At 39.0% G+C, this 16,414-nt stretch overlaps 2 protein-coding genes across 5 annotated transcripts in view; one reads left to right on the top strand and one right to left on the bottom strand.

Moving 5' to 3' along the window:
* The window catches only part of tp73 (tumor protein p73), a 27,692-nt gene extending 20,081 nt beyond the window's left edge, over positions 1-7,611 (bottom strand). Inside the window, exons 1-3 of one of the 3 annotated variants that reach the window (XM_032520671.1) lie at positions 7,375-7,611; positions 956-1,051; positions 148-298 (exon numbers count right to left, since the gene is read on the bottom strand). In XM_032520671.1, coding sequence (XP_032376562.1) covers positions 148-298; positions 956-1,051; positions 7,375-7,406 — 279 coding nt within the window. In that variant the 5' untranslated portion in view covers positions 7,407-7,611. Of the gene's footprint in view, positions 1-147; positions 299-955; positions 1,052-2,067; positions 2,177-3,928; positions 4,033-7,374 lie in introns of those variants that run through there. The other 2 variants (XM_032520673.1, XM_032520672.1) reach the window with 2 other exon arrangements.
* The window catches only part of wrap73 (WD repeat containing, antisense to TP73), a 14,536-nt gene continuing 2,771 nt past the window's right edge, over positions 4,650-16,414 (top strand). The window contains exons 1-7 of one of the 2 annotated variants that reach the window (XM_032520681.1): positions 4,650-4,856; positions 5,444-5,531; positions 5,714-5,866; positions 7,532-7,648; positions 14,381-14,453; positions 15,642-15,745; positions 16,117-16,203. In XM_032520681.1, the coding sequence (XP_032376572.1) occupies positions 5,463-5,531; positions 5,714-5,866; positions 7,532-7,648; positions 14,381-14,453; positions 15,642-15,745; positions 16,117-16,203 (603 nt within the window). In that variant the 5' untranslated portion in view covers positions 4,650-4,856; positions 5,444-5,462. The remainder of the gene's footprint in view (positions 4,857-5,443; positions 5,532-5,713; positions 5,867-7,531; positions 7,649-14,380; positions 14,454-15,641; positions 15,746-16,116; positions 16,204-16,414) is intronic. The other variant, XM_032520682.1, reaches the window with a different exon arrangement.

Below are 16,414 nucleotides of genomic sequence, written 5' to 3'. Positions count from 1 at the left end.
TGTGTGTGTGTGTGTGTGTGTGTGTGCGTCAGCTCGCAGAGAAACCATCAAAATATCCTTACAGATGGCTGTAGCTTCTTGAAAGCAAAGGTAAAAGAGTGTCCACAAAGGTACAAACTGAACTGCAGTATTAGCTCATGTTCCTACCATTACGTTGTCGTTGATGTCCCTCATTTGGTAGACATCCATGGAGACCTCAGCAGCGCTGCGGTGGCTCCCTGTGATGCTGGTAGAAGGCACTGGGCACTCACCGGGCCGGCTGCCTGGGGGGAGCTCAAAGTAGGTACTGTCTGGCTCCCTGTGAACACACAACACCATGAATGCAAGTTGATCTAAGAGGGATGAGCTTTCAAAAAATTAACTTAGCACAAGCGTGTCACATGACAATATACCTGAGGTGCAAAGAAAAAAGACCACCAAAAAATATTTTTTAACCCTTATGCTGTCCTCGGGTCAAATTTGACCCGTTTTGAAAGTTTCTGTCAATAATATGGGTTTCTTTCTACCAAAATGGCCAAAAGTAACAAGGATGCTTCCAAGCTGTGATTATCTATCAACATATGTTCCTTTGGTCTTAACTTTTAATCAAAATTATTCATAATTTCTATGTTTTTTTTTAATCTATTGTCCATTAATACCATAAATAGGTGTTAAACTAGTGGTAGTTAGTTGAATGAAGTTGAATATGAAGATGTAACACGGAACTGGGTGATAAGTTACACTTGATGCTTTAAGAATAGGCAAAACAGACGGAATACAACACAAGGGTTGTTATAAGAATAGTTTTAAAGGAAGGGCAAATAAAATGTTAGGTACAATGACTCCTTAATTTGTTTTCTCTTTCAAATGATAAGTGATGCAATTCACATTTTTAATAAAACCATTATATAATTTGGAAAATGAGCTAATTTGGCAGAAAGTAAAACAACCGTAAGCAGGTATTGTTGACACTCACAGGGAGCTCCACAGGTGCTCAAAGGTGCCTCCTTCTTCAGTAACTGTGGACTGGGACATCTTAGAGGAGGGGTAGTCTGGTGAGGGGCAGATCACTCTGCAAAGCACAGACAGGAATCACACAGACATCAAATTATTTAGAATGAAAATTGTATGAATTAGATAGTAACAGCCAGAACAGAATTTTAAACAAGTGGAACTACTAGATGATCATTTTTATCAGGACACACACACATACACACGCACACACACACACACACACACACACACCAATTCATCCAGGTGTGATCACACCAATGCAGTCCCAGTGAGGTGGCAGGGTGTCAGGGGGACCTGGGCGTGCCCAGACCTGCTTGCCTCATCACCGTCTCACTCCGAGGGAAAGTCTGAGCATCACCTCCGCTTCTGTCTCAAAATAACACAGCCCCCACTGCACCCGTAAAATGTCTTCAGGCATTATGGAGCTTCGAAGCAAATAGCAAGTGGAGCTACAGGCAGCAGATAGCATCAAGTCGCCTGGTTGTCGAGGTAGCACTTAGAATAATCACAACTTCAACATGACGGAAAACTTGGTCCCTTATTTGGACGGAGCTGATGATAAAACAACATTATCGTGTTGTTAAGAAATGTACCTGCGACATCCGGGCCTGTTTGAGTCCAAGTGGCCGACTTGGAGTCGTCACATAAATCCGCATTTGTCATAAGTTAAAACCATAAATAGAAAATCAAGTGGACTGCATGCAGCCTATAGGCCACCGCATAAAGCTTAAGGACGGTCTAGTTCCCAGTTTGATGTGTCAATAATCAGTCAAAACAAAATTCCGTCGAGCATATTTGTTCGTACCAAAGTTTACTATATTGCGCACCCACAGCAGCGTCATATCTCCTTAGTAACCTCTCTGAAGGACTGCACAATAAAGAAGTGTGGCAAAGGTGCATGCATGGCTTTAAAGATGCACGCAGCAACAGATCATAAATACAAATCCTTCCTCTAGAATCATTGACTGTAGGCTAATTTGGCTGCGGATATACAATATAGCTTATCTGAATTGTTGAGTCAACGTGACCGTCGTTTAAATAGCAGATAGATCAATTTCAATACAGTTAGGCTACCTCATTTCTACATTCATGTAACAGGGCTCTTTTTACTTCACTTTGGTCTGAATCGATTGAAGATATGCAGCTCAGTAAACATGATGTCATGTTGAGCAACGGCTGTTTTGTTCTTCCAGCTGATCACACAACTGTTACGTCAAATAAAGTTTTGATTAAACCCACATATCCTAATCCAAGACAACAACAACAACAACAAAAAACATATATAGGCCTATAGCCTACATGTTAAAGAGGCCTGCATCACGCCCACGTTCGCAGATAGGCCTATACCAGTGAACCTGCTGCGTGGCTGCAGGTTCCCGCTGTTCTCGAGGTGGCTGCCGCCGCAGAAAGCAGCTTCCGTTCCCCGCTCGTCCCCCGGTGCCGCCTCGTCAGATCCCAGAGCAGCTCGAGTGTTCGCGCAGGGGATCTGACAAAGCGCCGCTGCGGGACGAGCAGAAGGCAGACAGCGGATCGGCCTCGGAGCGCTCCGCACTTTGAGCAGCTTAATTGGGATTCCACCTGGACACAGACGACTTTTTCACTTAGTCCTAATTCTGTCCTACAAGGCTTAGATTTATTATGTATTAGTGTATAGTAACCGAACTAGGCTACCAGTAGGCCTATACCGATCTATAATAGACTCGGCTACATAAGCATGCCTCCAGAACGTTTGGTTTGCCTTGTCTTTATAAGGGTGAGGAAATATGAATACATTTTTCCACTTAGGAAAACAGCTTTTATTATTGTAGCCTATCATATGTCTTATAAAACTAATTATTGATAAGCGTTAAAGTATTTGACTAAATGGCAAGCATTGCCAAGAAATATGTAGGCTATTTTCTTTTAATTTATTGCTGAAACACTAGTATTTTTGTTGTTATTGTTGTTATGTTAACATATTCACAAAGCAGCCTACACCTGTGTTATTTCTGTAAAGCACGGCCTCTGCAGGTTCTTAATGTCCCACCAGCTTTTAAGTTAGACATAACGCTTCACTGATATTCACCTGTCTTTGTGTCTCCCCTCCCGGGTTACAGCACCCATGACAACACACACACACACACACACACACACACACACACACACACACACACACACACACACACACACACACACACACACACACACACTCCTTTCCCAAGGGCCATTTCTGCAAGATTTTACACAGTCCCAACTGAGAAGAAATTAGTTTTAAAATGATTTTAAATTCGATTCTCCACAGCCCCAAGTGAAATATTTTATGAGGTTTCAAAGGACGATGTTGTCGTTTTTGTGGAGTCATTGTGTCGCTCCTTATGTAGCATGTTGAAATACAACCAATAGCCCACAAGCAAAAACTAAAGTAAGAGCTAAGTTAATATAAATATGTCAACCTTTTGTGAATGGTAAGAATGATACTGAGCTTTTGGATTTTTTTTCATACAAAGATAATGCCAAAAAAAAAAAAAAATCGAAATGAGGATAGTAATAGGCCTATTACACTTATTGCATGGTGCACTATGGAAATTCTATAAGGAGTATGCTACATTTTATTTTTTTATTTTGTTTAGACAATAGATTTTTGACCTATTTTAGCTTACTGTCTGAGAATATAGCCTCCATTACGCAGACCCAGCTACACAAACCAGCAGCTGTAAAATCACATCTACACAATAACCAAAAATATTTTAAATTAGGACACTTTTATTCAGCCTTAGGCAATTATTAAGACAGCTAAGGCTTTTTGTCAACAACCTCAAATTTGTCGCATTTTGCAAAACAAGAAATAGGCCTACCGACAAACTGCAGTCCTGCTAATAAACAAACAACAAATATGACAAATACTTAAATCACTATTCTGTTCTATATTGTAGGGCATTCAAATAAATCAACGTACCTGATGGTTATTATTACTCCAATCCAAATACCCAAGAATTATGTTGCGCCGAACACCTGCCTGTTTATTATCGAACATGCCAAGAGAGTGACCCTCCATAAACAAACAGCAACAACAACAAAACAAAAAATCGACCGACTTTACGGTATAGCCTATGATAACAGCGGTTGGAGATGATTGACTTTTCGGAGAAACAGAATTAACTGCGAAGAAACAGGAGGAAAACTGATATGCATGCTGTTCAGGGAAGTGTGAGCTTTGCTGACGGAGACCAAAGAGGAGGTGAAGATTTTTTTGCGCTGGGAGAAGAAGGGAGGCGGTAGCGCGGTTTGGGCGCACATAAGCGGGAAACCTATCCCAGCTGGTGGGGGATGTAAAGGTAATTGGTCTACATTTCCTGTACTTGCACTAAAAGACAGAGTTGTGTGAATAAAACATAACTTACAGACAATGAAACGATTAATGGTGAAAGTTAATAAAACGTGAGGATTTAAGGAACAATAACAAAATATTCCAAATCTTTTTAGACAACAAAATCCCAAGATTATTAGCCTGTAAAGCAAAAAAATATTGTATTTATTTGGTAGGCTACACACGCGCACAAACACGCGTGTACATACACATAGGGGCCGATAAAGCCTACACGCAGCAAAAAAAGCGAAAACACAACAATGGACTACATTTCCCAGAAGCCAAAAGAGAGCCGACGCATGCTGATTGAACAGCACCGGTTGGCCGTCATTGGCTCATACAAACAAACTAGCAGCAACAGTCTGCCTGCGCCCAGAAGACAATCATGCGAAGAAACAAACTTTTCTAAACTACTAAACGACTTTCGCGTCCAACCAACACAATTGCCGTAAAAGATAAGTGTTACCATTGAGGGTGAAGATAGTGAACATTTACTACCTGCTGAATTACTATTAGCGTAAGTGGTTTATGCTAATCTTAGTGTTGAATGAGTCCAGTGTCTGCTAAGAGCTACTTTACCGTTAGCATGCAAGCTAGTGTTCTTCTTTCCATCAACTGCCTTTTACATTATTTAAAAAAATATGGATAGCAAGACGATAAAATGGCAATGGAGTCACGATTTAGACATGGTTTATATGTGGCTTTATTCTACTTTTAGCTAACGTTACTTCTGTTAAATGTGAACCAGCTAACGTTAGCTAACTTGGCTACCTGAAGCTCAGCTCTTTCTACTAAGGTTCTGTTTGAAACGGACTTAACCTGTTTTTACACACTGAAGTGCTTTCCCCATACAATGACTCTTGCATGAGAGAAGAACGGTTTCTTTGTCTGTGTATGTACTATGTGTGTATGGTAGCTAACTGTAATGAGCGTTTTTATTTACTGGACTTATGGCGCCACCATGTGTTAAAATTTGGAAACTACACCAGATTTGAGTAGGCTGTCAACAATCTCATGCAGTTAAATCTTTGAAGAAACTCAACTGTGATTTTATTATTTTTTTCATAAATGTCACGGTAATTGTTTTGTTTTTTTCTTGTGTAGGAACTCTTGTGATTGTAAGATGAATTTCTCTGAGGTATTCAAGCAATCCAACCAACTCTGTAAAGTTTCTCCAGATGGGAAATATTTGGTAAGTGATTTAGTTGTTTCAAAATAATATTTGCTAATTTGTAGTTTTATAGTGCAGTAGACATAATTATTCTAACTCTTATTGTAATTCCCATGGTTAGGTTGCTAGTTACACATGGATAACAGTAGAGTGTGTTAGAGGTCTTACTCTTTCTGACTTGTTTCTTTGACCCTACTTGTCAGGCTACCTGTGTGCAGTACAGGCTCGTGGTGCGAGATGTGAGCACGCTGCAGATCCTGCAGCTCTACACCTGTCTGGACCAGATATCTCACATGGACTGGTCATCTGACTCTCTCTTTATCCTTTGTGCTATGTACAAGAGAGGACTGGTACAGGTAGGCTAACGGAAGTGGACAGTAATGTGAGGATGTGACTCAACATGTAGTGTAAATACTGGTGGTCTGTCACCTGTTAGGTTGCAGTCAATCTTACTCTGCTAGATTTATACTGTTAGTAGAGATATGATTTAATTAATGTTTTTTTATGTGACACTGACTGAAAATGTTTAATTTAATCTTGTCTTTGTTATATAGTACCACCATAAGTGGAATAATTTGACCGTTGGTCAGACAGTGTAAGTAATATGAAGACATATTATTGGGCTTCAGTAGCTTATGGTGGTATTTGCTATTCATTTTAGACATTTGGATTGAACAATAAACTAAGCGATCTAATAAATCAGCAACTAAAATGGTTTGTTGCAGTCTTAAAACATTATCATATAGTATTGCCCAAGCAAAACTAGGTTTCTATCGTACAATAGCATTTTTTACAACAAAACATTGACATTTTAAATGGTTCAAAACATTTTTTTAGGCATGCGAATGGTTCTATGTGAAATAATAAGTATAATTTTTGAGACAATGAAGAGAGAGAATGAACAAGCTATACTATTGAAACATATCAAGACCCTTTTACCTAGACCACAGGATTGGAATGTATCTGTGTGATTTATTTTGTGGCAGTGAAATCTATAATTTTTTCAGCTAAATTTTTGTCTGATAGGCAAGAGGCCTTCTTAAACATGAGATTAGGTGGATTGTATTTTGTTTTTACAGACTTTATTGCATAAACTACTAAAAGGCTATTGCATACCGATCGTACATCCTGGAAGAGTGGTTAACCATAGTCCTCCAAAAATCGACCACAGTTTAAAATTCCAACACAAACAAAATAAAAGATAATGGACATCCAGCTGAAAAAGAGTGAAGTCCTGCGGTAGTTCCGACGGCAACAAAGCAATCCTGGAAGTGGAACGTCATGGATATAGACTACTTTTATTTGAATGAATTTCACAGGGTACTTTAGTGTGTGCACTAGTTAAATAGCTAGTCCTATTGGTAAGTAGTGTTTTAACATATACATTGATTAAACATGTAAACAAAACATAAAATTTAAAGTAAAAACCAGTAATCCAGACCAAGAAGCTGTCGTTTCAAATAAAATTCCCCATTAAACATAACGAGAAAGGCATCATGAACCTTCTTTAACCGTGTCACTTATTGTTCTTTTTACAAAATTACCAGAATACAAAATCATGCAATGCTATTTTTTCTCTTGTCTTTTTAAACACATTACACTACCTCCTTTTTTTATTTGAGAAGGCTCAAAAATGTAAACATTTTCTTTTGATGATTTATTCACATTAATGGAAAATAGGGAAAGGCATACTACGTTTGAATGAATGTCCATACTTTTTTTTTTTTCTTTAACTTTCATCCTAATCAACAGACCGAGCTTGTAATAATTAAGTTTTTTTCCCCCCCCAAAGAGCAGCAGTTGTAGACGTTCTGCATGCTAGTGTAATGGCAGTTTTATGTGCAACAAAGGTCAAGTAACTTACCTTTGCAGGGGTATCCAGTGCCAGTCTTTCATGGTTTCTGATGCTCGAGTGTTTCTTACTATTTGAAAATAAATTTAGGGAGATAAAGGATGTGTGCGAGGGATGTCATCAGTTATGTCTAATTGCTGTCCTTCTGTCACTCTGGCTTTCTCTTCAGGTGTGGTCTCTGGAACAGCCGGACTGGCACTGTAAGATTGATGAGGGCTCAATAGGACTAGTCTCCTCGCGCTGGAGTCCAGACGGACGTCACATTCTCAACACCACCGAGTTCCACGTAAGTGTGAAGTTGGTGCGTGCATGCGTTCATGCGCACAGAAGTGTGTTTATGCATATGCTTGTCTGGTTTCAACTGTTGCTGTCCCGCAAGGAAGGGGGACCTGAAAATAGCCAGACACCAGAGCCTGTCTTGACCGCCCCTACAGCCCCCCCACCTGCTGCATGTATTCAGCCTGATTTCATAGCTCCCTTCCTGTTAGCGTCCTGTCATACATAGGTCTCAAGTACCTCTGGATCATGGATGCAATGTGTATGTACCCTTCCGTTAGAGGTCTGATATTTTCTTTGGCGGCCAGTCCTATTAATGCAGTTCTCAGTTTAAAAACGCTTTGTTTGTTCATGTTTCTTACATTTAGTGAAAACTGTAGTTGTTTTAATGTAGTGATAAAAAATCACAGGTCACACCTTGAAATAAGCAAAGGATGGAAATGAGCTCATTTTGGAGATGTTTATCACACAAGGAAACAAAAGCTTTGATGAAATTACGCTTCTTAGTATGTGGCAGCGGTTCATTGAGTATGAGGGACAAATTAAACAAGGTAATGCACTGGGTATTTGAAGTTGGACTTGACTGGTAGCGTTTCTGGCCCTCGTGTCAGTGTATCATCAATTAATGAATTCATGGTTTATACAGAGACTGATACTGGATGTTTGTGGCTGATGCAGATATTAAAGTGTTTAAAAGGTGTAATATTTTTTCTTCTGCATTTCTTCACACCAATATATCTGTGATAAGCTAATATCGGCCACTAAATCGGGATAGGCATGAAAGGAAATATTAGCGTTTTGTTAATTGTGACCTTTTGAGTAATGTGGCACACAGTTTATTTTCAGTATATTTGAGTCATTCCTCAGTAATGGGTGTGACTAATGGAAATTGTTTCATACAATAATTTTGACCTACCAATATAACAAGGGTACAACTAAATATATTTACATCCAGAGATATTTAATTTAATTAATTTAAATACTTGAAATCAGTGTCATGTAAAAAGCACTGTCACTCATTGCTCCTGCCAAAAACAGGCTCATGAAGAAAAAGATTCAGGAGATTTAATGACTGCAGAATGAAACCCAGACTAATAAAGATTTGTTTAGTTCTATACTATGCCGCTTGACTCCTGGTTTAAATTCACTTTATAGTAAGCACATGTTGTAAGGGGTGAGAAGCTATAGCAGCTACCCTGGGGCTATGTGGAATATGATGGGGGCACCATGGTGGGCTGCATCTTGTCATGCTGAACCTGACTCCAGGAATCATTTGACAGGTGTTGTGGCCCAACACACAACTGTGTCTGGTCTGGAGAAGGGTGCAGGGAGTGCAAGAGTCTGTGGCATGTCTGCTTTCTGTCTGTCTGCATCTTAAGGAATAGAATGGAAATTAATTGAGACTCCTTCCCTAAGAAGATATAGCATCTGCAACAGTATAGCTTAGGTCTGAGAAAGTCAGAGTTTGACTTGTACTTATCTCATGTTTGAACACACAAATAGACAAGTTCAAAGATAAACATCAAAAGTATTATTTAAATATAACTGTCAAAAAAACACTTTGAACTGCGTACTGTCATTCCTTTTTTGAAACGGGTAGTCAATCAATGGAAAAATAATTGACTAATGTGGTCTGTCAGGCAAGTCTTTGTACAATAGTGAGTTTGGAGTTGACATGTTTTGGAATGTTAGTCAAAGCAAGTAGTTTGATGATTTTCGGGCTTTTGAAAATATTTTTCTGACCTTTTACAGAGAAAGCGATTTAATAGAAAAAATAAGTAGATGTTTTGCAAAGCTTTTTTTTTCTTCTTTTTTTTCTTTTCTTCAACCTTCGAGGCAGCCATTTGTTTCTTGAGACGGATTCCTGTACTGGTTCTATCTCCGGAAAATTATATGCAAAGGTCAGATACTTCATTTAACCTCACACAAGTCAGTATTTCTTGTCAAGAGCTCTGAGAAGGCAGATGGCAAGCCCTGACACAATATTATCATCCTCTGACTTGTGCTGTTGTGAATTTAAAAACATGTTACTCAATGCCCTTATCACCCAACTAAATATGAGCAGGAAGTTAAGAACTCCTAATGGTTACTGAGCATCCTTTAGTAATTGAGGTTGAAAAACTAAATGAACTGAGGCAAAGTAGGCACTCGCTACCACATTGCCAATGGGCTAACTGAACTTACCTTCACCCCAGCCCAGCATTTCATTAAGGCTGTTCCAGACAGGTGTTCGGGTCAGGTTTGAATTTCAGCCTCACTCATAAACAGCCTGCTATATTAACTTGTTTAGGGACAGCTGCCTATGGTGTGGATCGTGCCACTGTGTGTTTGTCTGTCTCTGTCATTAAATCTGCTTAGTTGGCTGTGTTTTCTTTTAAAACCCAAACAGAATGTTTCTAGATCTTTCTGATTTGCTTGGGCACCATAATTTATTAGCTCACAACTGACATTGTAACTGTAGGAGAATTATAAAGCATATTGTGGCTCTAGTGCTAATTGGGTTGCAGCTCTCCATTCTACAGGCAAGTACTTCTTTTCTATACTGCTAGAAAGGCTCAAAGGAAGAACTACAGGTAGAACCACAATGTGTTTAGGCAGACATAATACGAAACTGCTGGTTTCATATAGGAGATCGTGCCATGTCACAGATTTAATAGAAATTCTCATTGCTGAAACCTAGCCTATGTATTGTGAGACTTCACGCAACTTGTGTCGTAATTGAATTCCCATCGTTTATCTTTGGACCTCACAAAATGCCACTCACACATCCATGTTAATCCACTTTTACCAGTTGAGGGGTGATAAACTGAGGGTGGAAAAACTCCAGCCAAGGACATCATTAAGCTTGACTTCTCTAATGGTTTTTACATTGTTGGGATCGGATTAGCGTTAGCATTCTTGGCCAGTACTGCTGGAGCCTTGCTAACGTGTAGCATTGTTGGCAACGGCACTATCGGATAAACTGCAAACGTAGGCAGCTGCTGCACTTCAACACGGGACAATAGCTCACCCATACCTATGTGTGGGCTTTGAGAGGCTCCAGTTCCTTGGTAGAATCATGAGGCTGTAACAGGAGAAATAGGCTATATTGGTTTGAGATGGCTTCCGATGTGGAATGCAGGCAGTCTAATCCTCTGCTGACAGATAGGCCTATATGGCATCAAATGCACTCGCCCATTCTCTCGCACCCATATAGGTGCGCAACAAGAATGGCTGAACGATAGGTTTTATTCCAGTCAGTAACTTTAGTCTTCAACTGATCATAGTTATCATGTTGGCCAAAGGCTGTACTGTTGGAAATGTTCCCTAAATCTGTGGTTTTCTTGTTATGAATACTTGCAAATAGATACTAAGTGGATGTGCTGGTACAAATTAGCTGCAAATCTCCCATTTGGCAGTTTCTTAAAAACCACCCTTGTCATAACATGTCAAGTAAAGTTTATTGGTACAGCTCTTAATTACAGTTATAGTCTCAAAGGGCTTCGCAACAGCCATGTTATGAAACAGTCCCTTTTTGGAAAAAACCTTCACAACCACCAGTATGTAAAGGAACCTTAGGAACCATTTCCTAATGAGGATTCCTTGTTCATGTAAATATCAAAACAATAATAAAATGTACTTGTCTGTAATTATAGCCTGTACTGATCACCAGTAACAGTTATGCTAGGCCCGCTTCAGACGTGAATTTGTGCATCCCTGATGGATAAGCAGCAGCTGTTGTAGTGGAGTTTTGACTTTTCACGCCACCCTCAAGTCCCTTGCCCCCATCCCCGAGCTGCTGCTCACCTTTGGTGAGGATACTCAAACTAAAGTGTAGCTTTACCAACTAAAGATCCTATTGCATACCACCCCACATGGAAAAGCATTTCCCACCTATTTTCTTCATGCTACCCTCCCTCCACCCAGTTTAAAGTTACACTGCCTTTTGGGTCTTGATCTCTCTGCATCCCCTATGTGGTGGGTTCAAGGCATCTAAGAATTGTAAGTCTGTTTGTGTTTCTGCAGTGTTGATTTTGGTTGCCATGGCACCATGTCTGAGGGGATGTCCAGGAAGCGTGCAGTGAGATGTTGTTACAGGGTCTACACAGCTGGATGCCTTGACCAAACAGGAGGGTACACTTCAGCCCAGTTAGGTGACGGACTTTACACAGTTCAAATGTCTGTCTGGACACTGATGAAAGCCCTGTCACTTAAGTAGTTTTAGCTCTGCACATTCTCAAATGTAAAATACAGCATTAAAGGAAGGCTTCAATTTTAATTGTGAAAATATTTTTTGAAGAATGATTTATTATTGCTGTTATTTATTTATGTGTGAATACAGGGTTCTCTCCAGAATGTCTAGCTGTGATGGTGTTAAGAAGTACAGGATATTGTTCAAGCTTGAATTACAGAAGAATACTCCGTACTCAATAGTTGAGTATGATAGTATAGCGTGTGTGCAGACGTCGGTTTTAAGGATGACATACTGGCTAAAATTGTAATTCTCATTTAGTGGGATAAGATAAGTTTTCTGTTAAAGCGACTTTATTTTTTCCCTATGAGAAAGGTGTTCAATCTTCTTGGCTCATGTACATAACTAGTTTAACATTTTAATGTCTTAAACATTCAAAGCATGGCAGACAGGGCTTTATGCAGCCACTTTATATCAGCTTACTGTAAGCTGTAAAGTAAGGTATAAGTACCATGCATTTAACACCCTTAATGTTGCAGTGTTGTTCATGCATACCCTTGATGTTTGACAGTAGTCATTACTATGACTACTGTCATTACAATCTACCCTACTGTTATAGGTTGTGTTTAAGAGAGTAGTGAACCAAACGAGACATAACTTTGTTATGCAGCATCAGGAAAGTAGCTGTCAGTTATTGAAGTACTGTATGTCAAACTTCAAAACTGTTAACAACTCAGTGACCTGTATAAAATTAATGCAGATGTATATTCTGTGTCATATAAATCTGTATTTAAATACAATGTTTTCGTGGACTGTAACTCTTGTTAACAGTGTGGTTTAGGGCTGTACGAAATGAGGAAAATATGCAATAACATTATTGAATATCTCCATGATATTACCTGCAATAAACCGATATTAAAATGTAAAAAGCTTCAGCCTTTCTCCAACTTTTTAGTACACCACTAAAATACAAAAGCAAGACAAATTGCTTGTTGAATTATAGAAACTGAAAAAAGATTATTTCCAACTTTTAACATTGAACTGAACATGGGTTTAAAATGTATCAATCTTTCGCAGTGTTTATTTCTCTAGTTCACAAAGCGGTAACGATAGAAAAATGATTTATTGTACATCCCTAGTTGGGTTGCAGCTTTCTCTGAACATCTTAATACCCAGGCAGCTGTACAGTAGTACAGATCACACAACAGTGTCCCAAAACATGTTATGTGCGCCTTGTTTCTTGAAGGGCAAGATACCACATATCATACTGGTCCTTGAGTCCAAATATGCTGCACTGTTGGCTGAGTGCCACCTGCTTGTGTTTGCATCAATCTTGTTGAAGTGACTGGTGGGTATTTGAGTGACTGTTGTTAAAACTAAGCATTAACACAAGGACTCTTTTCTTATAACAACATGTGGCCGGATAGGTATTATTTGGCACTGCTTCTCATTTGTGGGAATGTACACAACCTGCTGTGTGTTGATGTTGTTTGGATCTGTTAATTTAATAACTGCTCAAGTCATAATTTAATCTGTATAATCCCTTTCTATCCCTGTCAGTGACTGCAAACCTTAAACATATGTGGTTATCCCCTGTGGAAAAACACTCCACACACTCAGGGCTCTACAGGCCAGGGCCATCCATCTAGTGATAGATTGATACCATGTTGGTGTCTATGTCCCTTGCAGAGATTTATCATAGACCTCTTCAAAGACATAAGGCACTCTGTCCACAGCCGTCAAAGGGCAAGATTGACCATGCTAGCCTGGACTGTAGACCGGATCTGCCTGGCTGACGGACAAGTGTTTGGGTGCAAAGGAGCACTTAGAGGCCTCATTAGACTAGTGGCCTGGTTAATTGAGTTCCTATTAGGTCTCTGTTGACACCCAGTCGCCATACACAACACTTATTAGATCATAGCCTCAGTTAAGATCATCTTTCTTAAATATAGTGGTTGAATTGATATAGATTAAAGTCTAGTAGAGAGAAAGTCTGGTCCAAATGGTCATGCCGTTTTCTCAAAGTGGCTTCTAAAACCATTTGTTTCTTTTACATGTGTAAAACCCTACTTATTTATCAGAATAGCCCATACTGTACTCATATTAGCTTATCACAGATATTGCTATCATTGTGGAATTTGGCTGATAAGAAACTAGAAGTTTTAGACAAAAATCTCAAATGTTTGGGCAATGGCAACACTGTTCCTAAATTGTCCCCTAGAAATCACTGAAACCTTCATTTTTAACTGTAAAATGTCCGACATTATGTTCATATCTTGGTCACAATTCTTTGATTATAGTTAAAGGATCCTTATCAAAATGTTTGTGTTACGTGTCTGTTTAAAAGTTGATATTGTTTGATATAGTGTCATCAGATTTTTCTTTTTATTCTCAATCATCAATACATATGTCTGCCTATAAAGTCCAGTATTTCTCAGGCTCTAACTTGTATGTATATTTTTCCTTTGCGCTGCCAGGCAATAGGGTGTGCATGTCACACTTTCACTTGCGAGATAATCCCCAGTGATTTCTCTCTCCCCCCCCCCCCCCTTTTCTCTGGTGCCTTGACAGCTGAGAGTCACCGTCTGGTCCCTGTGCACCAAAGCTGTGTCTTACATCAAGTATCCCAAAGCATGTCAGAAGGGTCAGTATGAGAATATTGTTTTATTTACTTTAACGTGGCTTATTAGTGTATAAGTATTACCAGGAGTACCTGGTAGCAGGGCCAATGGCCTGAGTGCCTCAGCATGCCCTGTGAGTCACATGCCGTTCTTTACCTTGTGGCGCGACCCTGGGTACGAGGCCAAGCTATGGTCCTCTTTGCTGACAGCTGTGCCCCTCTTCAGTAAATGGGGCATTCTCTTCATAACAGGCCTGTCAACAGCTTGGGGAAAAATGATTGTCCATGACTCTCCCCATTTTCCGCATGCAATACTATGTCCCTCTGTGACTCGTATATCCTCAGAACCGTCATACAAAAATGACCATGATAGTTACATACCAATGACCTGATGGTGCCATAGTATTAGATAATTACATTGGATGAAGTAAATAGGGAGCCACAAGGTTACATATGCAAGTATCAGAATAAATAACTGGCTTTTTTTCTCTAGCCAATATATAATGATGGCTTTGATCAAAGTTCAAAATACTTTTTATCATGTCATTGTATTTATTTATTCTTTTGCTGCTACTGTAACTAAACCTCCCTGAGGAATCAACCTATATGAGTGTCGAATAAAGTGGACAAAAACTAGATATGGCAACGCTTAAGTGGAAAAATCTTACACAACCACAGCCATCCCTTAAATCAAAGAAACATAATTTCTTCCTGTTGCCATAAAATATCTCAATCAGGAAGGCCAGCCATAATTTGCTACCTCAGCGTCCAGCACTTTTATCTATTTATTTAAACTTAATTTAGTCCTCACCATTGTGTACCTAATGCTCCTTTTAATGTAACTTCTATTGTGTATTGAGTTTTTATGTGAATCTGTCCAGTCTGGATGTGATATGATGTATTGTAATGTACTCGTTTTATTAGCAGTTTTTGAACATGCAAATCAAGGAAAAATTTCTGCCAGTTTGCACCTATAAAGTAGACCATATAGTTTTAGATTTTATAATATAAAACTGTTTTGACTTGTTTGATAACTTGTAGTTAATAAACTTGACCAATTGTATTTTAGGTTGATTTACAATTAGTTTGTTTTAACATACCATTTTAGTTCAACTCTGTTATTACGGTGTCATTGTAAGAACTTCATCATACTGTGATTATATGTCATAAATGGTGTAATTATAGCATTCTCTCAAAATCTTTTACTCATAGGCATAGATTTTAGCAGAGATGGCTGCTATATGGCCCTGGCTGAACGCCGTGACTGCAAAGACTATGTCAGTGTATTTGTGTGTGACGACTGGCATTTACTCAGGGTAAGTAGAACTTTAAAATTAACTGTACTTGAGTTTTATGACCATGATTATACATTTGACATATACTGGTAGGTAAGCTAAGCAACAGTGGAAGACATCTAAATGTATGTGACCATAAACTTGTAGAGTATCCGTCTGTAACAGTAGGAATATAATTTGGTAAAGCATCTCAAATATGATTTACATTACAGTAATGATTTACATCAGTTTAAAAGCTTCACTGCCACATAGACTTCAAATATTAATAATTTGAAATGTCATTGACCCAGTTGGAGTACAAATTTTCATCAAAATGACAACATCAAAATTATCGATTTTCTGTAAATGTAAATTTGTGTAAATTAACTTCATTTAATTGATCTCTCTCACAGCATTTTGAGACTGAGACACAGGACCTGGCAGGATTGGAGTGGTCACCCAATGGCTGTGTGCTGGCAGTGTGGGATAGCTGTCTGGAGGTGATTCATTTGCCTTACAGACTTAAGATTTTAAAAGAGAATAGCTTAAAAATAACTACCCTGCAACTCTTTTGAGCAGGAACGTACTCTTCCTACTGGATCACGATAAGGTTTGATTAAAAAAAAACAATCTTCAGAGTTTAATATTTCACACTTAGACACAGAAACTGAAGCTGCTGGCTAAGAATGGTCATTTCAGAGATGAACACTC

This window comes from Etheostoma spectabile, chromosome 7 (assembly GCF_008692095.1).
Source record: "Etheostoma spectabile isolate EspeVRDwgs_2016 chromosome 7, UIUC_Espe_1.0, whole genome shotgun sequence".
NCBI classification, from domain to species: Eukaryota; Metazoa; Chordata; class Actinopteri; order Perciformes; family Percidae; genus Etheostoma; species Etheostoma spectabile.
Note: the sequence above shows the minus strand (reverse complement) of the source record. Positions and strands in the feature narration are given on the sequence as shown.